Here is a 22733-nt window from a genome sequence, read left to right as displayed (position 1 = left end):
GTGCCCTTTACGTCTTCTGTCCACAGGACAGAGGACAAGTCACGAGGAGAGGGCGGCTTCGGATCCACTGGGCTGCCTCAAGTTCACTGGACTACTGTCCTGACTAAGGACCGTCCCAAGATGCTGTGCACCTTGTCCATGCCTGGTGTCATGCCACCAGAGATTCATCTCCGCAGTCTTCTCGACACCGGCGCGAATATTACCATTCTCTCCCTAGCCGCCTGGCCTCCAGAGTGGCCGTTGGACCGGGTGGAGACGCCTGTCACGGGACTGGGAGGAATGGCGCAGTGCTACATGAGCCAGCAGCCCGTGCTGATCACAAACCCAGAGGAACAGGTGGCCATGGTATGGCCTCATGTTACTGAGACTGTGGTTAACCTCTGGGGGAGGGATGTTCTGGCCGCGTGGGGGGTGCGCATTGGGATGGATTTTTGATGGGGGCCACTGCGATGAAGGGCGCAGAATGTCCGACGCCTCCTTTATGGTGGCTGGTGGACAAACCCGTCTGGGAGAACCTCCCTCATGACAAGTTAGTCATCCTTCGAAACCTAGTGCAGGAGCAATTGGACCAGGGTCATCTGGAGCCTTCTACCAGTCCCTGGAACACTCCTGTCTTTTGTATCAGGAAAAAGTCTGGGAAATGGAGGTTGTTACAAGACCTCCGAAAAGTCAATGCCGTGATGGAAAGCATGGGAACATTGCGGGCTGGCATGCCATCGCCTACCATGCTTCCTGCAGACTGGCCGGTCCTCATTGTGGATCTAAAGGACTGTTTTTTTCACAATTCCTTTGCATCCCGATGACAGACCAAAATTTGCCTTCACGGTTCCAGCAATAAACAATGCTGAGCCCACACAGCGATATCAATGGAAATTTTTGCTGCAAGGCATGCGTAACTCACCTGCCATATGCCAATGGTATGTGGCCCGTGCCTTGTCTGGAGTCCGTAAGCAGTTCCCTGATGCTCATGTCTACCATTATATGGATGACATTTTTGTGGCTGCGTCCACCCAGGATGAGCTGCTGAGGATTCAGCCTCAGTTGTTGAATGCTTTGCATTCTCATGGGCTGCAGGTGGCTCCAGAAAAGGTACAACAGCAACCTCCCTGGAAATATTTGGGGGTCAAGATTCTGGAATGGACAATCTGACACCAGGAGGTGCAATTTGTGCATTCGGTGAAGACACTGAATGATGTCCAAAAACTGGTAGATGTCATCGCTTGGTTACGTCTGTACTTGGGACTGACCAACGCACAACTGTCTCTGCTGTTTGATTTCTTAAAGGGAGACTCTGATCTAAAGTCACCTCGCACATTGGCCCGAGGCACAGAAAGTGCTGGAGGAGGTGCAGCAAGCTGTTTCGGCTTGCCAAGTTCACCACATTGAACCTTCCATTGATATCACTGTGTTCATCACCATTCCGGATTTACATCCTACAGTTATCATTGGTCAATGTAATGACGATTGGTCTGACCCCTTGCATGTCTCGGAATGGGTCTTCTTGCCCCATCAGCCGCAAAAGACAGCAACTGCATTCTTTGAGCTATTTGCTCGCCTGATAACCAAATGCCGACAACAGTGTTTGCAATTGATGGGTGCAGATCCTGCAAAGATCATACTCCCGGTACAGCGGGAGGATTTTGAATGGAGCCTTGCAAACAGTATGTCCTTGCAAAGTGCTCTAGAGGGGTTTTCAGGGCAGATCACCTATCATCTGCCCAGCCACAATCTACTGCAAGTGGCAAAAATCACACAGATTTCTTTGCAGTCCAAAACTTGCCAGGAACCAGTGCAAGGACCCACCATCTTCACTGACATTTCGGGGAAAACAGGGAAGGCCATGAGGATGGGTAAGCCCAATTGCTTGAACTGAGGGCTGCAGTTATGGCATTTGAAAAATTTTCCCAGGAACCTTTCAATTTGGTCACGGATTCTGCCTATGTGGCCGACATGGCACAGCGGTTGGGGTATTCAGTTTTTAAGGAGGTCAGTAATCCTGCCTTGTTTCATTTACTGAAGACCTTGTGGTGTACAATTCAGGCCAGGGTTCATCCGTACTACGTTCTGCATGTGAGAAGCCACACTAACTTGCCAGGATTTGTAGCGGAAGGAAACGCGAGGGCTGACAAGTTGGCTAACCCAGCGTGGGTAGCACCTCAGCCTGACACACTTGCGCAGGCCAAGGCATCACATGGGTTTTTCCATCAGAATGCACATACTCTGCAGAAGCAGTTCCAGTTGACACCAACTGAGGCTTGCAACTCTGTCGAGTCATGTGATGACTGTCATGCACTGGCTGTGCCTTTGCTGGCAGGGGTAAACCCCAGGGGCCTTAAGGCTTTGGAGCTTTGCCAGACCAATGTCACCCAGGTTGCCGAGTTTGGCCAGCTCAAGTATGTGCATGTCATGGTGGACACATTCTCCTCTGCAATGTGGGCATCTGCTCACATGGGAGAAAAGACCCGTGATGTCATTGCTCACTGGAGGCAGGCCTTTGCCATTCTAGGCATACCTTCTGCTGTGAAAACCAACAACGGTCCTGCTTACGCCTCACAGAAGGTGCGGCAGTTCCTGCAGTTGTGGGGTGTGCTACACAAGTTTGGTATCCCTCATTCTCCGACTGGACAGGCGATTGTAGAATGTGCTCATGGTACTCTGAAGCATGTTCTTCAAAAGCAAAAACGGGGAATGCAGGGTGAAACCCCGCACAGTCGGTTGGCAAAGGCTTTGTATGTCATCAATCACTTTACGGTGCCGCAGAACTCAAGTAACCCTGTCATTTTGAACCATCACCTCTCGTTGCAGGCTTCGGATAACACGCATCAGACTCGAGCAAAGGTTTGGGTCAGGAATTTAGTCACCAAGCAGTGATAGCTATGGGACGTGGGTATGCATGCGTGTCCACAGATACTGGGGTACGCTGGGTACCTTCAAAGTGTGTCCGTCCTGACCTGCAACAGCAGAGACAGAATCCGGCTGACGGGCGAGATAGAAACCGTGACCAAACTGAAAGACATCAAGTGGACGAATCATCGAGTGATGGTTCAGATGCAGACAATGTGAGTGATCACTCTGATGATTCCTCCACAAACAGTGACTGAACATTGTTCATGTTCCCTTTTTACATTGTTCATTTTTCTTTTTTGTTTTCTTTTTTTAAGAGAAAAAGGGTGAGATGTTGCTCTGTTATTTTGGAATTTTTTTAGCTTTCTGATTGTTTACTTTCTTGGAGTCAAGATTCTCGCGCTTCTAATAGTCTCTTAATGTAAAAATAGCTCTGTTTACTTAACGGTAGTTTTTTGTTTACATTCCTTTTTGGAGGAGGAGGAGAACTGATTGACTGTCTGTTTGACCAGTGTGGTTGGAGGGGTCGTGATCCTATCCTCCAATCCACAACTGGTGCCAAAAATGTATAAATATGAAAGAAAGTAAAGTTCTACCCCCTTCTTTCCTGCTGGGACATCTGTGAGTTACGTGGTTCTTTCATGTACAACTGTGTCAATTGTTTAAAACAAAAACATTTCTCCCGAAGTAGAAAGGTGCACAAGCATCTATTCTGAATGCTGTTCAAGAGAAGAGAATTAGTACTAACTATGAGAGTTTATCATCTGCCTGGAGATAATAAAGCAAGGGTAGGCAGTGGAAATTGATTGACATGTAGTATTTTAATACTGAATTTGTTACACTTAAAGCTAAACACGTCTATTTTGAAAATCAAGTGATGTTGTGGAAGTTGTCATTTTCCTTTTTTAGCATGATGGCTTATCTGGTTCTCTTAGGAAATACAGCCAGTTACAGATAATGCTTTGTTTTCTTAAAGGTGGTGCATGGGCAGAAAGGACTTCCCCGAACTGTTTGCAGGATAAGCATAGAGGCAAAGGACAGGAACACTGTGGGTGTAAAGAGACAGGAAAGAAAAGAGAGATGATCTATAAAAACTATGTGGACAGAATAGGCACTAGACAGTAGAGGACTTGTTTAACAGCTTGGTATATAGACAGGATTCGGAGAAGGGAAGGCAAAAGAAGGGAAGACTGCAAGGCCATGAAGAAATTCATGGTAAGAATTCAGTCTGAAATTTCACTAACAACGTACCATAGGAGAAATGCAAGATAGAATGTAGCAATGCTGTAAATATGTTATAATTGCAAACATTCTTGCCAGCTGCTGATGTTATCATGAGAAGTAATCTTGTGTTAGGGTTTATTAATAGCAGCATGCTTGGGAAGAGACTGCCTTTTGCACTTACAGAACACTGCACCATGCAGATTGTCTTAGAGCAACAAAATCTTAACTGTTTAATTACAGTAGTGAGTACCTAAACACAGGATAAATAGGGAAAAATATGGCACTAAAAGTATACCAAACATACCTCTATGTCACATTGTATGCTGTTCTTTTTCAATTTTCAAAAAGTAAAATGCTGTTGGGAGAGTATCCTTAGAAAGAGACTAGTATGGTATCACCTACAGGTTCCCGGCCTGTGAACCAAGGAACAGTTTTCTGCTAGAGCAGCTAACAACACATGATGTTTCTTTCCCCATTTTATCTTGCCTTTCATCTCTAAAAGCAGTAAACTCTCTGTGCAGAGACAATTTTGCATACAGCATATCAGACTTATTATAATAAATATATGATATTATTATAATACAAATAATAATGTTTGCAAATAAAACTATGCTTTTTAAACTCATGTCTCTATACATAAATTGGGGCATCTAAATCATGAGGAAAGATCCCACATGATACCATCTAGGATCAATATGCTGCAACTGCTTACCGTCATTGTACACTAGCTACATTATAAACTTAAAAATGCCATTTTTGAAATTACACAGGAAGTTATGTATATTAAAACATCTGATCTCAAATTTCTTTGTGTTTACATATTACAGATTCCTAAAAAAAGTTTTTTACCTACCTGTATCTTTTACAGACAAGTTGCCTCTTTTTCACAATTTACAAATAAAATTCTATTTACCATCTTGCATATGCAAAGCCATGCACCACATACAAACTTAAGAAACTATGAGAAATAATGAGCCATCTGAAACAGACAGGAGAGAAAGAAGCATGTTTCACCAAATAAAACACAAAATTTTACTGTCTTTGCTACATTATTATACTATTTCCTGAAAAAAAAAGGTTTCCCTTGCTAATGAAGAAGTTGAATACATTATCTTGAGTGCCTTTGATACGACATCTAAACTAAGTCGGTTTAGGGAAGTACTGCTGAACATAGATAATTCATAAGGGAAGAACGTATATACAATCTATTTAGACTTCTAGCATCATTTATGTATTTTAACTTATTCTTCTCATTTTATCAATTAGTTTAGGGTCAGCAGAATTTTGGTTGTCCTTCAATATATTAGAATATGATCTACAAAACAAATGAAAAACACCACGCACAAATCTTACTTCCCTATTACTTCCAAGTGTTACAGTAGCAGCAGAATTATTAAAAACGGGTTTACTGTATTGCCTTCTTGCACAGCATCTGTGTTTTCATATGACATATATAACAAGCACTTCTCTTTCACAAGCATAAATATTTGCAGTATATCAAAAATGCACTACAGTTTGTAACTATCATCTGATTTTTAAAGAAAAATCATTATCCTACTTCATAGACTGTATCTTTCAGTATCAAAATCATGTCCATGTGAGGACCAAGTAACTAGAAATGTTTTTGTGAAATGTGATCGAACTACACATGACCACACAAATGATATGCAACCATCTCAAACCTCTTACCAAGAAACTTGGCAATCAAACTGGTTACTCAAACCATTTAAGGAACAGAACCAGTTAAAAGTACAGGCTTCCTTAACTAAATGTAAATAAATAAAGGGAAAAGTCATGTCAATTCCACTGCTTTTTTTCTTGCCTTTTCAAAAAAAATGAGTAACATTATAAAATACCTGGGCAGCATTTAGAAAGACATTGCTGTTGTTCCTATGCAAAACTGTATTTTCAAACATGGTAAATAAATTTTCCAGAAAAGAGGCCCACTTTTAACAGAAGATGAGTATCAATGAGAAGCTGTAGGCAGAAAGCAGAATTACCATTCCAAAACTAGGTGAAGGGAGAATGTGATAGAGTAGACTGGAGCCACAGACAGTTTGAAAGAAAAACACAGGCCGAGCAGTGAGTCTAGGAATGAGACGGGATTGTTGCTCCGAGGAGTGGAGCTATTCAAACTGACAAAACCATCATTCACCAACAGAAAAGGCTCATCACAAAGAACGACAGCCAATCGGTTGTGGTAAGTGGCAGAGATCCAAGAGCAAGATGCTAAGGCTTACAACCCTGCTTATGACTTGTCTGAGTGTCATTCTAGTTCAGTTTGACTTCCACTCAAAATCTGGGGAACACCAGAACAAAAATTGCCAGTTAAAATTAATTTGGCCTCTTTGTGTTTCTGTACTAAGGGTAGTCATGACACAGCAGAGCAATATTTTCATCACAAAGGATTCTTCCACCATACCTGAAAAAGATCTGTTCAGGAAATTAAAGTGCCTTCACTTGGTGCATAAGGACAAAAAGTGTTCACCTAGTGATAGAAGGGACTGCAAAAAGAGAAAAGGGAGATCCATAGTTAAAGCAATTAGGTTTCAAAGCACTACATTAGGTATTTAATTACACATTTCATGAGTTCCCCTCTGGCACAATCAATCAGCAAAGAGGCAGCTGGGTCAGTTTATGGCATCATTGTTGTCTCCCATTCCCTCTTCTGCTGGATGCTATAACCTCCTCAGTTTGAGACAACAAAACAGATGGACTTTAAGCAGGTAAAGACCTTTTACAAAGTCAACCCAGTGTGTTTGAATAGCTCAAAGAGCATGACAATAGAGGCTTCTAAAGATGTCTAAACAATTGGGCACAAGGGAGTAAAATCGCCCAGGAAACCTTTCTTCTGACACCTCCTGAAGGGAAAGGACTGACTGCAGAATCATCAGAACATGCTTTTTAACTTCTGCACTCCAGCAGTCTGTAACAGACAGCACTGCTTATTGCAAGAGGAAATTGAAGTTTTAAATGCATCAAAACCACACAGAAAATCATTTTAGCTAGTGTTAAATATAAATGAGTTTCCGATTGCTGCTTTTATCTTGACCAGAAATAGGGAGAACAATTTAAATAACAGTGTTTCCCAAAGAGCCAGTATGGTGACAGAGGATCCCTGAATATTCTGAAATAGGAGTCTTTGGGAGTGCTATGATGTGTTGCAGTGCATGTTTGAAAACAAATACCCTCCACCCCCAACCAAACAACAAAAAAATCTTAAGCAAATTGTCCAACTATTTTTGACCCACTACACCAGGCTGGACTAAATATGCACAGGTTAGCTACCAATTCTATTTTTCCAGGGTGTACAGGGAATAGCTGTGTGAACAGCAAACTGAGTGCTTCCTCCTACAAATGGCTATCTTAAGCCCAGAGCTTCTCTCACACCCCAGAGATGGGCTGGGCTAGAGAGAAGCCTATTTCTGCCTGTATCTTGTTCTACAAAGCCATAAACACTGGCTACATCTGCTGTATGCACAGTTTAAAAGACAGATTTCAGTAAGACTTGTCAGAATTCTTGTGAGCATTGCCTGGGAGACCACGGGACACTTCAGCTGAGCCAGGTTGAATCACCCTACCTTGAGCTGACCAGAAAACTGAGGATCTGTACAATTCTTTCCACTTCTGTGAAACTTGTATTATTCCCTCTCAAGTACAGTACAGACTAAGTTTGTTTGCAAACAAAATGAAAGAGAGAATTGCAGAAAGAAGCAAAAAAGGGATGTAGAAGAATTTTTAGAGTTTTGCTGTTCCATACTGATAAAGTAAGTAACATATTGCTTTTTCTTCAAGGCTACCAATTCACACAGGAAAAACATTTATTTCCCTTGTGAGAGTAGATGAAAGGCTCAGGAAAAGCAGATTCAGAGCGGAGACACTGCATATATGTAAAAAAGAAAAAAAAAAAAAAGACAAAGTTTATTATCCAAGACTATCTTCTAAAGGCTTGAGCCTCTAGGCAGAATGTTACAGAAGACTTAGCCTTCCTCATTTCTGTAACTATTCAGTATTCCTTTCTTTCCACTCAAAACCATCTTCCTTTTCAGTTAACTTCCTTCTACTGAACTTTTGAAGTAGTTCTGTTTCATTCCAAAGATTTTCCAAAACTGAAACACCAAAAATAATAAAAACCAAGAAAAAAACACACTATAATTTTTGAATTTAACAATGAAAAATAAAATATCTAGAAGATAGGCTTTTTTGTGACTATTTGGAAATCCAGAGCAATGGATACATCCCTTTATGAAAAATAAACATAAGTCAAGAACAAACTACCTTTCCTGTTAAGTATCAAGTGATCAGTCCATGATCTGAACTCTGACAAATTTTCTAAAATCAAGAGAAAGTGAAGGCTAAACTAGCTTTGAAAGAAAGCTATTTTTGACAGTCATTCAGAGATATTTCAACACCAGAGGTCATAATGCAAGTTCCCTGCCACAAAGCCCAAAAACAAAAATGCTCTTGTAAAAGATGCAAGCATTTGGGAGTGCTCTGATTTGTCTAATGACAGACTCTGAAGACTACCTTTAGTTTTACATTAGAAAACTGTACACATATACATATATATGCACACACACATGCACATTTTTACATATTTTTTTCTTTATGCTCTTCTGCCAGTCTCTTCTTACCAAATGGTGAGAAATTCCAAGAGAAATTACTTATTTTTTGTTTAAGGGGCAAATAGATTAGTGCTTTTTACATTATTCAGAACCTCTGCAATGTCATCTGCAGTACAGGGAAGTATGAATAGGAGGATATATAATTTCAGAGAAAGCAAAACAGTGTTTTGTCCATTAAGTAACTTCTTACTGTTATCCATGAAATCAAGTGCTATATTCAAGCAAGAAATATGATTTATTGCAGAAAAATTCAGGACTACATTTCCCTGAAAAACTGAATGGACGGACTGCTTGGTTGAACTGCTGGCACAAACATTTACATAGATTTGACTGACAGTGAAAAGAGTGCTTAGGTTGTTTTAAAACAGAAATTAAGGGATAAAGAAAGAAGTCCAAATAAGTGAAGCTGTTCATGCCTAAGTCACATCAATATTTTAAATACACTACTAGCATACCTGTCAACCATGTCAACCAGAGGGAGGAAAAGGAACTGAAGTCTCATTCCAAATGCCTTACTGTAGTAACAAATGTGTAAGACCAGTGGATGGTCTTTTATATGAAGAACACAGGCTGCTAAAAGTAGTGCTTCAAATGCTTTATCTGGTGTTCACTTAACATACAAATGTGTCTTACAGACAGAAGCATTTCATCGGTGAACTAAGTTGACAAATTGCCAAAATTTGGTTGGATGTATTTTAGCGGTGAAACATTCATACATACAGGAAAACTATTCTCACAAAATCATAGAGTATAACAGAATCTTTGGTGTTTCTGAGATTACAGACACTGAAAATGGATACATTAATTACCTTGATTTTTCCAGCTTGGAATACCACAGGGTGCACACTGAAACTCCCGCTTTATAACAATTCAGTGCTACTTTAATCCACTTGAAATGAAGGAACGCTGCAAGTGAACAACTCACTCTCACAAATTCTCTAGCTTATTAGCACTTCTTAAAAAATATACATTCAATGTGATAAAATTGTTATACAGCAAATTTCAAGAGGATATTTCAAGACAATTCAAGAGAAATTGCAGGGAAAAAAACCTTGGAAAACTAAAGAGGGAAGAAATCTATTTGTTAAATATAGCTTTTCAAAGAGTTTAGAATTACAAGACTTTAGAAGGAAAAATACTTCTGTTAGTGGTTTAAGAGCATTACAAAGGAAAAATCCCATACTTAATTAAGAGATCAATTTTTTGTCAACTGGAAGCATTTACCATGGCAAACAAAATGCGGCACTTGATTTTGGAACATGCATGACATATGTGACTATGCTGTATGTTCAGTGATCAGCTGCAGCTACATCACACTGAAGAGCTCCATGATATTTGATACTCAAAGTGTGTACCAGCTAAAAGGTATTCATTGCTTCTTCACTTTATACTGCAAAATCTACTCCAGTGCCTGTGAAAGATGTGTCAAAGGCTAAAGAGGACCACAGCTATGTCTATGTTTGGTGATAGTGCATCAGTGTTTTCCTTGACAGCTTTGTAGGAATACATAGGTTTACTATATAAGTACAGTACTTTTATAGCTGTGCACTAAAGTAATTGTCAAGTGCTACACAAAGAATGCTAAATAATACTATTTTTAACTGGATTCAGATTAGTGGCATTGCAGACAAGTGTTTTAACTACTTGAGCAAACTGACAAAATGCAAAAGGACAAACTGCTAAGTCCTGTGACCATTTATAGTGCACTTCTTGATAGAAGCCCAGTATAACCAATGCAGAGGATGCAGAAGCTATGAACTGTCAGCTCTCATAACAGAAGTATTTTTACTCTTAAGGATCACAGAATACATTTAAAACATTTTTTTTAGGTCTAATGTACAGTTAAGGAGGGGAAGAAACGAGTTCAAACAAGAAGAAGGTCTAATATTAAAGTCAGGTCAATGTCTGAATCACCCAATTGTACACTCACCCAAAAAATGGGGGCACTGATATATTACCAAGTCAATAACCTGGAAGAAAAGGGTAGCTCATGTTCTAAAGCACATCAAACTTAGCTCTGAAAATGAAGTACTAAATAATTCAATGCATTACTTAATAAACAAAAAGTAGAATTTTTCAAAAATAAAACTAGAAGTTGAATGCAGTAAAGACTTTGTGTCAAAACTCTTATTTTGTATAAAAATACTTTTTTGGTTGTTATGTTTAATAAAAGACAATCTAGAAAACAGAAGTATTGGCTCTCTCATCTGTTGATATGAAGAATTAGATTGGGTTTTACTACTGGATTTTTTCAACACGCAGATCTTGTATGCAACCCCTGTGCATTAGCATGGAAGGAACCCAATATGGTAATCGCTGGGAGTTATGTACAGGCTTTGAGTGTTGCAAGGCATGGGACTAAAGGTGGAGCTCTCATATTTTCCACTATCAGCAGCCATCATGCAGAGAATTATTAGTTTCAGAATACAAAATAGATTGCTAATAGCTTAGCTGGTAAAACATACATTTACAGCATTTCTAAATTTTCTCCTTAGTCCTAATGCTAAAAGAAAAAATGCTGAACAGCTTTCTAAACCTTCCTAGAACTAAAACATTAAACTGACTGTTCGAGTGGGGTATAAGACAGGAAAAATGAGATAATTCTGGTCATTTTGGAACAGTGCAAAATCTTAAGAAAACTGCTTTAGATTTTGGTTGGGTTGTTTTGGTTTGGTTTTTTTTTTGTATCTGTGATAATTAATGTATGATCATATTTCTCATTACAGAAAATACACACATAAGACATTAGCATTAGAGTTCCAACAGTACACCATACTTATATAGCCACAAAAAGACTTGCAAAGTATATCTACTAAACTTATCTTCTACACTGTATACTATGCTTTTTCCAAGACAAAGGAACTAAAAGTAAGAAAACATATTTTCAAACAAACATTTTCTAAAACATATAAAAAAATTTAAACCAGTCTATTAAAATACAGAAACTTACTTTATCACTTTCAATATTATGAAATGTTCCTATTCCATGTTCAGCAAACACATATGCATAATACCTAATTTCAGAAAAAAATACTTTTCTGAAATGCACATGATCCACTATTAAACAGTTGTGTGTGTATATACATGTGTTCTAAATTTGGCATTGTTGTAGATTGACATTAAGTCGCTGTCTTCAATGCATGCCATGTACCTTTTACATATAAGAAGCATTCTAAGATATTCCAAACAACATAGTATGAAAAAATCAAACCTTCCAGGGTGATCTTGTCAAATTTAAATTTTGTCTGTGATTTAACTAAGTTTGCTAAAAAGTAGTAAGCTGAAATTCAAAGAAAGCCAGCATATTTACAAAAGGTGAGCTAGATTTTAAAACTTGCATCAACAAACTGAAACAGTATTTATTCAGCAGCAAAAGAAAACTCATATAATGTATTTTAAGAGCCACTTAATTCATACAGTTCCTGAAGCTGTAGTATAAGACCTGTGATAGTTTGTCAGGCTACGATTGTCTATATATAAACTATATCGTAACCTCCACATAGTAACATGCTATTTTTATTTTATGTAACAGCAAAAATTGTTATCTTCCTTACTGAGTTACAAAAGTATTAAAATGGTATTTTAACAATTCTTACTAAAAATGTTTAAATATTAATTAGTTTAACATTTCTAAATTCTCTAATTTAATATCCAACAAGTCGCATATGCCACTACAGTTCAGAACTGAGATCAATGAATTGTACCCCAAACTATCTTCATGACCTAAAAGACTGAAAATTACTGTAGCAAAATACACATTTATGAGTGCAGCTATTTTGTACAGTATTTGTTTTCACCTACATGGTTTACAGCTATAAAAGAATCACTGACGTGTTCCTTTAAATGAGTAATAGCTAAGACAACATGTACATATTTTAATTAAATTACAGCACAAGAATTGATGAAATCAATTACCAAAGAGCTCCTCTATAGCACCCTGAGTGAACAGATAATAACAGACCCAAGTACTTCCTCATGGAATAAATGTACCATGACAAAGCACTGAGCTCCAAGCCAAGTGATGAAAATCCAGGTTTTAAAGACTTTTACACTTACCCGCCTACGGCAGAAGGGCAAGCCCTGTGCAGTGATGCTGATGCTAAATATCTTCATCACAGTTTGGTGTGATAGAGGTTCTTTGGCACTTTTAAGATCAACAGGAACCAAGCCATGGTTGATGGCAGTTTTCCCAGGTTTGGACATTTTATCGTTCTTACTTTGTCAAGTCTACTAACACTGCAAGAACATTGAGAACATTGCTAAAAACTTTGCTTTAAAGTTGCATGATTTTCTTTTTTTTTTTTCTTTTTTTAAGTTTCAGACTGGTGAATCAGCTCCTCACAGCCTGCTGCCTTTGTCTCTCAACCTTCTCCTGCCAAATGTCCTGACCTGTCTGCTGCTCAGTGAAGTGCAAGCTATCCTAGTATAGACAGGAATTAAACCAAGGGGCAGGGAGACAGCTCCTGTCAGTCAAATAGCTGGTGGACCTCCCCTGCAATGTCAGAAAAGCCCTTCTCCAAAAAAGGATCTGCAGATTGAAAAAGAAGAAAATCATGACTGCCTGGAGTTTTAATAAGCACAGTCACTTACACCTGTGCTTTAAAGGAAGATTTTTCTTTCACTTTTGTTTTGTTTTTAACAAGTTGGTATTACGCTTTCAGAAGGGGAATCCAAGGAAACCACAACCTTCAGAGGGTGACAGTGTTGCTGCAGGATCAATTCTATCACTCCCCAAACAGATTATTCTGGACTGTCAATAAAATTAAATGAAAAATTGATCCAGACTTTGCTGTTCCTCAGCCACGGTCTCCAAAAACATAGTATGTGGAATTGCATTTTATGGAAATGGTTTGCTCTGGCTCACCCTTGGAAAATGTATGGTTTATCCCAAGTCTGTACCCTCTCTGCAGTATCCTGTATCTGTAACCTCATTGGCTGGAGAATGTTACTGCGCCCCTTTGAACCTCGGTGTTAAGAATGCTAACGCAAGGGGTCTCACCCTCTTTGCTCCTCTTCCCCTGGAGGCCTCCGGACGCTCGCCATGGGAAGCAGTTTTTGAACTGTCTTCTTGTAAGGCGCGATTCAGTGGTAGACTATTGAATCAGTAACGCTTTTAGGTTTATACTGTCCTCAGTTAGTTCTGAGGGTGACTGATAACCTGATATGGCGTCTGAGAAAGTATTTGATGGTTTTTGTAGTTTTTTTCCTTTTGTTTTTCTTTTGATGACCTAAAACTGGGGGTCTTTTGTTAGGTCTCTGACACTTCTGGTGCAAGTATGGACGAAAAAAATCCCCAATGGGTACATATGGATGAATGTAAACAATTGCATGCAGAGTGTAGGTCCTTTTGGTTGAACCAGTTGGTAAGTGAAAGGAGTGATTTGGCTCAGATCCGTGAGTGTCCGTGACTTGCTGTTCAGGCCTTACGGGAATCCCGTGGCAGATCAGTGGCAGCTTGAGTTGATTTAAATTCCTCACTGCCCCTGCCCGGCCCCAATGGGGGAACTGCAGCAGGCCACCTGGAGAATCTGAGGCCATGTGTGGAGCCCGGGGAACTCCACGTGTTTTCCTGTCCCTAGAGTGGGAGCAGAGGTCAGCGCCTCAGTCTTGAACTGGGGGCTGTGGTGGTCTGAAAAGCCAGTTGAAAAAGGCTAGACACAATTAGGCCAGTCATGCTGAAAAGGCTCAAACAAAACTGTTAATTTGTTTCAAATCTTGCAATATAAACCCACATAACCCGTCTACTGCAATTACAAGGTCAGATAAAAGTTCACAGTATAACATAATCCTTACTGCAATTGTATTTAGTTTCATGCTGCAAAACTGTGTAATTACTGTTTCATTTTTAAATTGTTAATTGTCATATGTCATATTTCTCTTCTCACATTTTAAAGAAAAAAAGGGTGAATTGTGGAATTGCATTTTATGGAAATGGTTTGCTCTTGCTCACCCCTGGAAAATGTATGGTTTATCCCAAGTCTGTACCCTCTCTGCAGTATCCTGTCTCTGTAACCTCATTGGCTGGAGAATGTTACCACGCCCCTTTGAACCTCGGTGTTAAGAATGCTAACACAAGGGGTCTCGCCCTCTTTGCCCTTCTCCCCCTGGAGGCCTCTGGACGCTCCCCTCTCCTCTCCCCCCTTCCCCTTCCCCCCTTCCCTTCCCCTCTCCCTCAGTGAATAAACCCTCACCTCATCAGCACCCCACCGGCATCTGAAGTCTCTTTGCCTGCCAGCACGGGAAGACCCACGACCCTAGGACCCGGGGGTCTCCTGGGGGGCACTCCCCGGGGACCCCCCAAAATTTAAACTACAACAATAGTATATTGTCCAAATGTTCAAAATGGAAATAAAAATGGATTTTAAAGAGTTGAAAAAAAATTAGTGTCTCCTAAAAATTGGTACAAACTAGCTCATTTAATAAAAGTAGATGCTCCATTGTGATTTTTAAGTCCTTCCTCCTGGCCTTCCTTACGTATGTACAGGCACTCCAGTCTGCACCTACTCCTCTCTCCCTGCCACTGTAGGGGGAGCAACATCTGTGTGGCTTTGGCTCTAAGGATGCAACGGCACAGTAGTTTTCCCTCTTCTGGTCAACTGATTTCCCATGAGTTTGGGTACCAGTTTGCTCAGGCCTATCCATCACACCAGCAGAAAGTAGGAGGGCTCTTCCTCCAAGAACACAGTATCCCTTGAAGGATGTGGGGAGAGGTCTGCTTGCCCTTAGCAACAAATCCAAGGCCCATTTTTCAGGAAAAAGTTCCTACTCAACTGAACAAAGATACAAAGCAATGTCTATTACTCAGATTTTTCACAATCAGTTTACTTCCATTTTGAATAATTTCTTGATCAAATTAGCTTTCCTAAAATGTCTCCATATGTTCCCACAATCCCCTTCTGGTGCCTATACTTGGACATGTTTTTTAAAAACATATTCATATTTTGAAAACCTTTTTGAGCAAAACTAAGTAGCAAGAAACAAAAGCCTGTGAAAATGTCTTATGAAACTGCTGATAAGAGATGCAGAAAACCACCAAAGCTCTTGTACAGAACTGAGTCAGTCTAGTCCAAAACATAGTGAATAAATGATCATTAAGAAATCTTACAAGTCTCTTTATGCACAGACCAGCAAAGATAATTAACTGTATAATTATGTGAGGGCAAAAGAGGGAGTGCAGTAATGCTTTAATGCTTAGAGCACAACAATGTAACTTGACAAAAGACAGCAATAAAATATGACTGTATTAGCATTTCCACTTAGCTCTTTGTTTCCCCTTCAAAAAGCCAAGCTGTAAGCATGTCCTATTTGTATATAGAGAGCCTCCCTGACCAAACATTTGCATGTGGAAAGTTTTTTATGAAAAAAAAAAAAGAAAAAAAGAAAAAACATATAAAAATCCCTAACATTTCATTGAGAGTATAAATACATTACAGTAAGCACCTACTTATAACACAGTATTTTTCTCAGACAAACAAGACAATCCTTATTTCTTTACAGATGTTGCATAAAGAAAAGCTGTGACAATGCTGGATAGCACAGTATTTTTTTGCACAGATGGCTGTTTTTTTTCTTTTCTACCATCCCATTCAGATGCTATTCAAAGGCACATTTTGACATACATTTTCTTCTAAAAGACTCTACATTTCCTACTTAATACTTCCTGCTAAAACTCCAAGGAACAGTTTACCATTTGCCTGTACACAACAGTAATGGCATTACTTTATAACTTCATTCTGAATTATTTCATATTTTATACAAATACTAGGCTTTCACTTGACTGGAATGCTTCAGAATAAGTGTCTTGGAATCTCGGTTTTATTCAAATAAGAAAATTTCACTGAAGTACTCCAAAGAGGGAAAAGAGCAGCCTTTTGTTTTTTCTTTGAATAACTAAAGTGAAGAACAGAACCAAAAGCTCAAAAGAGATCAGCTCACATACCCTGTATCATTGATGTATCATTCAAAAACAAGCAGCAGATCAGTTTTCCATTTTTGATGAACTAGTCACCATCTCAGTCGTTCCAACAAAGTGTGAAGTTTAGCAAAATGCAATATATAATGTACTTATATAAACATAATTCGAGATCAGATCAGGGTCAGATGCAACATTCTGTACAAAGCAAGCCTTACTTTCTCCTTTAACAAATACTCAATATTTTGTTTAGTTGCATACAGAATTGTCTGTATGCACTAAAAGAAACTGCTGAACTAAGATCAGTTTTAAGAGCGTTTCATTGCACAATTGCTGAAAGAACTTGACAGTGTGCCAGACCACCAGCTGTTATTAGTTGATACAAGAGCCTAGCATCTTACTACTTTACAGGTTTACTCCCCCTCTTTTTTAAAAAAAATATTTGCTCATAACATGAGTTCAAAACAGGAACATAACTTGGCCCATTGACAGATTTACATACAATTGGGGAGTAAACAAGACCCAAGTATTGCATTGTTCAAGCACTGCTCACCACGCCAGTTCCAATCACAGGTTATTCTCACACCTCTGAAAACACAAAACTCGAGATTGTCAGCCCTTCTTCTCTTGTGGTTTGAGATAAAGTCCCAGTGGTACATTGCTTTTTCCCCAAGAACTTCCAAACTATCCTAGAGTAATTCCACAGGGACACACTTCTAGCTGGAAAAAAAAGGATCATGTTCATAATTAGGGTAGTCCCCTTTTAGTGGATAAAGCCACAGCAAAATAAGGCACTTTTTCTTGTCTAATGTGAAATTACAGAGCTAGATTTCATACTTTACCATAGCAATAAGAAAAAACTTTAGTTTTTACCTGTCTATTTTCCCCCACTTTTGTATCACTGTCTCCCAGGAAAAGTCTTGCATTAGCAGATGAATCTTGTCTCAATTTTACTTCCACTTATCATCATTCTAGTTTTTAGTCTTTTATTTGCTACACATTTCTGACTGTATTACTGTCTTACAGTAGTGTTTAAAGGTCCCAGGCTAATGCTGGAAAGTTATAAACTTTTAATAAGTGAAAGTCCTTAGCCAGAAAATAAAACACAGTCTAATTTAAGCAGTAAGAAAGAAGACAAAAATGGTGAGGGTTGACTATCTCAGAAGTGTCAGAAATACATTGCATATAGTATATATCACTTATTTTTGTATTTGTATAATACATATATATTATAGATATAATTCTAATTTAAGCTTCAAATGTAAAGCTTAAACAGCCACTCTGTTGCTTTTATCTTTAAAAGTGTGTACTTTTGCAATATATGGGATGAGAATATGTATAAAACTGACAAATGTGAAAAAATGAAAATTTGCGCTTTAATGCTTTGTAATACATTTTTCTAACATTCTGCTTCTAAATATAGTTGGGCTGATTTCCAATGGTGCTCTTTTTAAGCGCCTGCCTGTCCTTTTAATCAGATGATCGCATTTGAAATGAAATCACATAAAAGTGCCTGAAAAACTAGTATTTTTAAACTCAAAGACTGTCATGGACTTTCAACTGTAAACATAAAAATCCAGAAGACTCCTGTTTCCTTTTTGCCAGTTTTTGGGGTGACAGGACATTTTCATGCTTTGTATCCCAATCGTGTGTTCCTGTTCCCGTGTTCCCAGTTTGTTTTGTCTATAGCCTGCGGCCCTCCCCCGGCTGCTTGCTCTGGCTTGCTTGCTGCTAGCTTTAGGCTCGCTTTGCTAGCTTTGCTCTCTTGCTTTTTGCTTTTTGCTTGCTTTTTGCCATTTTTTCTGTTTTTGTTTTTCCCCTTCTTTCCTTCCTCTCCTTCCCTGAAGACATCGGAACTGCTTCGGACTTTGATTCGGGAACGTCAAAGGACTCCCCTGGAGTTTGCATCTAAGAGAAGCTTTGGCACCCTCTGCAGCAGACTGTCCAAGCCGTTCGGCCTCTCTTGGACTGGTGAAAACGTTTGTTGTCATCTCGGGCTGTTTATCTTGTGTTGGGGAGTGTTTTTTGTCATTTCTTAATAAACGAGTTTTTTCCACTTTTCCTTCGAGGAAATTCCTCCCGAACCCGGTGGGGGCGGGGCGGGGGGGGGGGGGGGGGGCGGGAGGAGTTGTGGAGGTTTGTTTCCTTTAAGGGGCTCCTTTAGAGATTTCTCCCCTAATTTGTCCTAAACCAGGACACCAGTCCAGTGAAGAGATGCCTGTAAAATGAAAGCATGTACAAAGCAACAATAATCTTTATACCTTCCATTCACAGTAATTCAAAGTCAGCATTTTAGGAGCTGTTTACCAGGAATCAAATGCTACAAAATTAACTAGTTCATTCAGTATACTGAACTCAGGAAAGCCATAATTTTAAGACACAGATCTAAGGAAATTATCCCAACACCAAAAACCAGTACATGTAAACTTCCCAGAGTTTTTTTTCTGGAGTTGTTTTGCCTATTAACATTACGGAAAAAAATCCAAACAAAATCATGACATTTTAATACGGTGATGGAACAGTATAAGACCTAGAGAGCCCTAAATGAAGTATTTGCAAGTAGAGAAAAACTAAAATGCAGATAGCAGAACCCCAGACGGGTTCTCCACAGTTCTTAACATCGGTGAACAGCTGCCCTCAAATGGATAAAGCAGAGAACTGCAACATTTCAGAAGTCACCTTTTCAAATAAATTGTAGTAACATCACAAACCTTTGAATATATTTGATAATTTATTTCCTAAAAAAATCTGTAGTAAGCTCTGCATAGCTGTAGCACACAGAATGCACTATAGTTTACAGTATACATAAGCCTTATTATTCATTTGATACTCATGCTGGTCCCTGCCCAGGTCTAGAAAGACCGAGAACCACTCTGTCAGCAAAGCAAGGCAGCCTATATGACACTAGTAACAACTTATCCAGCGACTGTGGTCCCAAGTTTATTTATGTGAGGGATTTCTAATACCAATATACAAGTAGTTTTCAAATGACAGATTGCATATTAGCCTGCTTTGTACAGGTTAACAAATAAATTGTATAGATAAGAGGCACTGCTGAACAGAAGTTAACTGCAACTGTATTACTGGTGCTGAATAGGAAAAAACCTTATTGCTCTAAAATGACTCTGTTGTATGCAAGTTTACCCAATATAAAAATGTGCACATATAAGAAAACATAATGAAGACTTCCGAAGAGGCTATGAAGGAGATCATTGGAGAGGACAATTTTGATCTTATTAGATCAAAATGTCCTAAAAAGTGTACACTTGAATAGTATGCAAAAGGGGCAAAACAATTAGTAAAACATGCAAAACTTATCGCTTTCCCCATAGTCCATGAGAAAACCTCAAGTGTAGACCTGTTGGAACACAAGCAACAGAAAGAACAAAGTCTGGCTCCAGGTTAGATTATCATACAAATTCAAATTTCACTATTACACTATAGCTTCTCCAGGGCCTTATGGTCCCACAGTGTCAGGAGACCAACATGGAAGTATCACTCTAAACAGTCCAGCCAAAGCAAATTTATTTCAGGCTTATGTGTTACTATGAGTGTTGACTGATAAATGGCTTCTATGGTGTAAAGAAAGGAACAAATGTTGACTGAACCTGTACACATGATCACAGCAAAATCCAATTCCACAAGGATTCAAAGATGCCTCAACAGGTGATGGTCACCTTGTAGACTTCCTCCTCAGCAGTCTCTCCCCTTTCCTACCTACCTACCCTCTATTTCTCTTGAAAATTTGTGTAATTTTAATCTCTCTTTTTGCCAAATCATGTGAAAATTAGCCAAGAGATGCATAATCTCTGGAAAGGATGACAGACAATGACACATAAAAGCCTCAACTGCACAAGCCTTGTTTTCTTTGGCAACAAAGCTTAGGAGCACAGTGAAGAATCCAGATTTTCTTAACTTGGATTAACTCAAATGATAATTCCTGGTTATAATTCTGGCTCTGAAACCATAATCATTGAAGCCATGGTCATTATAAACTACTGTGTCTAATACTAAAGAGCTTACAATTTTTGCTGTGGAAGAGCAAGAAGGAGGTATGTCTTTTGTAACTGCTGGTGGAAGATGGTACAACTTGTGTAACACTAAGATACTGAAAAAAAATTCTAAAGTTTCAAAAAAATATAGATAAGGATGATGGTAAAGCTGCTGTCTGGCAAAAGACTTCATACTACACAAGACAGCATTCCCCAAAGTCCACTAATAGAGGCCAGGGAAGATGAAATATCAAGTATATCAGCAAAGGAGAGATCATCAGATAAACATACCTACTACATATTTTTCATGCCTATGTGCATGCTCATAACTGTTTAAGCATCCTGGCATTTAAGTGTGAGTGCACAGAGAAATAAAATGAGACTCAAATTTGATCTACTGGATTTAAATACTTGTGTTTGGGGAGCCCAGCAGCAAGTCAGACTAACCAATAACAAGGATTCACTACTTTCAGTTTCTAATTGCAATCACCAGTTTGAGTTTGAATGTCACTCTGTAACATAAGATCTCTACTAGATCTGTTCAATCCAGCAGCTGATCCTCTTTATAGCTGAAAGGAAACAAAAATGTCCAATGAAGACTCTGGAAGCAAAATGGAGCAGTCTAGCACTTCCCTGCTTCTATATTTGGCCAGTTTTTCCCACCTCTTCAATAAACAGGCAGTAAAATTTGTCAGGCACGTGAGCTCTGAAATAACTCCAGTAAGCCAGAAACCTGAAAATTCTCAACTTTTGTTGTTGCTAAGTCATTTTTCCACTAGATTAGCAACTGTAAACAGCTCGCAAAGCAGCCTGAAGAGATAAACTGTTTAGAAGTGGAGAGCAGTCCAGACCTCCACCTTTGGGCAAGAACGAGCTATTAGATCACCTCTCTTTGTCCATGGATCCCTTATCATGTGATACTGGTCCCAAAAGGATGACAGCTTCCCAGGCATCTCAACAAGTGCAGAATTCCATCTCAAAAAAAAGGGAGGGGAACTTGCAGGTACAAGCAGCTACAGGCATGGGATGCGCCCTCAATCATGACAGTACCACCACAATAGAGCACATTTGCATTCACACAAGGTAATTTTTTGTAAGATCTCATGAAATGTTTAGGAAAACAACACAAACTCTCTAGTAAAATGCATATTGATGAGACTATATAGTATCAATACTAATGTTATCATAACATTAAAAAAATACTTAACCATGAGCATCTAAAAAAAATAATGCCTACCTTACATAACCATTAAAACAGGAGGCCTCTATTATCTGGCTTTACAAGCCCCCTAACTTTATCACTGTATTTACCATGCTACAGTGTCTTGTTGTCACTGTCACTTTTTTTAAGCTATCTTTAAAGCATGCTTCTTCATTTCTGCAGTAAATATTTCAGAAAACATTCCAGGTATGAAACAGAAATCCAGCTGCATCATCTTGCATTTTATAAATATTCCAGAAATGTCTGCCTAGTTCTCATTGGCTATAACATGACTTGTCGGATAAGCAAGTTTAGTCTAGTCAGTGTTGCAACAGCTGTTAAAAAGAATTTCTACACCTGCTCTGCAGGAATTTATTTGCTGACCACTTATTTATGCTGGTTTTGCACCTTTAAATAAAGCTGAGACAAAAATTAAGAACTGCAACAGGTAGAGAAGTCATGCAATATTCAACATTGGATGAAAATGCAAGTCAAATTCCCAGCTGAAGATAAGCTGGGGGAAGGGAAAATGGGTGGTTTTTTAGTAAAGAAGGCTGCTTTTTTGAAAAGGGAAGATAGGAAACTGAAAAATTATTTTCCATACTGCAAAATTCAGCTTTTTTTTATCACTGTATCACACTTTCATGTAAAATGCAACACTTTAAATGAGAAATTCTCTACTTATATACACCTACACTCACAAAAATGCACAAAGCAGTACCAAAATACTTAAAACACCAGTTTATCAGTTTCAGAATAATGTACAAAAAGCACAGACAAAAATGAGGCTTGGACTTAGACCTTTCTTTCTACATATTAAATGGGAACATGAAAAATCCCCAAAATATCAAAAATGCATTGAGAATATTTCTGCTACCTTACACACCTAAACAATTTCTTTTCTTCTGTAGCAAAATTCTGTCCTGAGACTGTTT

General features: G+C 38.9%; 1 protein-coding gene across 8 annotated transcripts in view; it reads right to left on the bottom strand.

The window, feature by feature from the left end:
• FBXW7 (F-box and WD repeat domain containing 7) overlaps nt 1-22733 on the bottom strand; it is a 250761-nt gene that overhangs the window by 87962 nt on the left and 140066 nt on the right. The window contains exons 3-4 of one of the 8 annotated variants that reach the window (XM_063421286.1): nt 6491-6572; nt 4933-5047 (exon numbers count right to left, since the gene is read on the bottom strand). The exons of 6 other annotated variants lie outside the window; for them this stretch is intronic. In XM_063421286.1, the coding sequence (XP_063277356.1) occupies nt 6525-6572 (48 nt within the window). In that variant the 3' untranslated portion in view covers nt 4933-5047; nt 6491-6524. Of the gene's footprint in view, nt 1-4932; nt 5048-6490; nt 6573-12749; nt 14351-22733 lie in introns of those variants that run through there. One more of the 8 variants, XM_063421282.1, reaches the window with a different exon arrangement.

This window comes from Prinia subflava, chromosome W, assembly GCF_021018805.1.
Source record: "Prinia subflava isolate CZ2003 ecotype Zambia chromosome W, Cam_Psub_1.2, whole genome shotgun sequence".
Lineage (NCBI taxonomy): Eukaryota > Metazoa > Chordata > Aves > Passeriformes > Cisticolidae > Prinia > Prinia subflava.
This window is presented reverse-complemented; position numbering and strand designations above follow the sequence as displayed.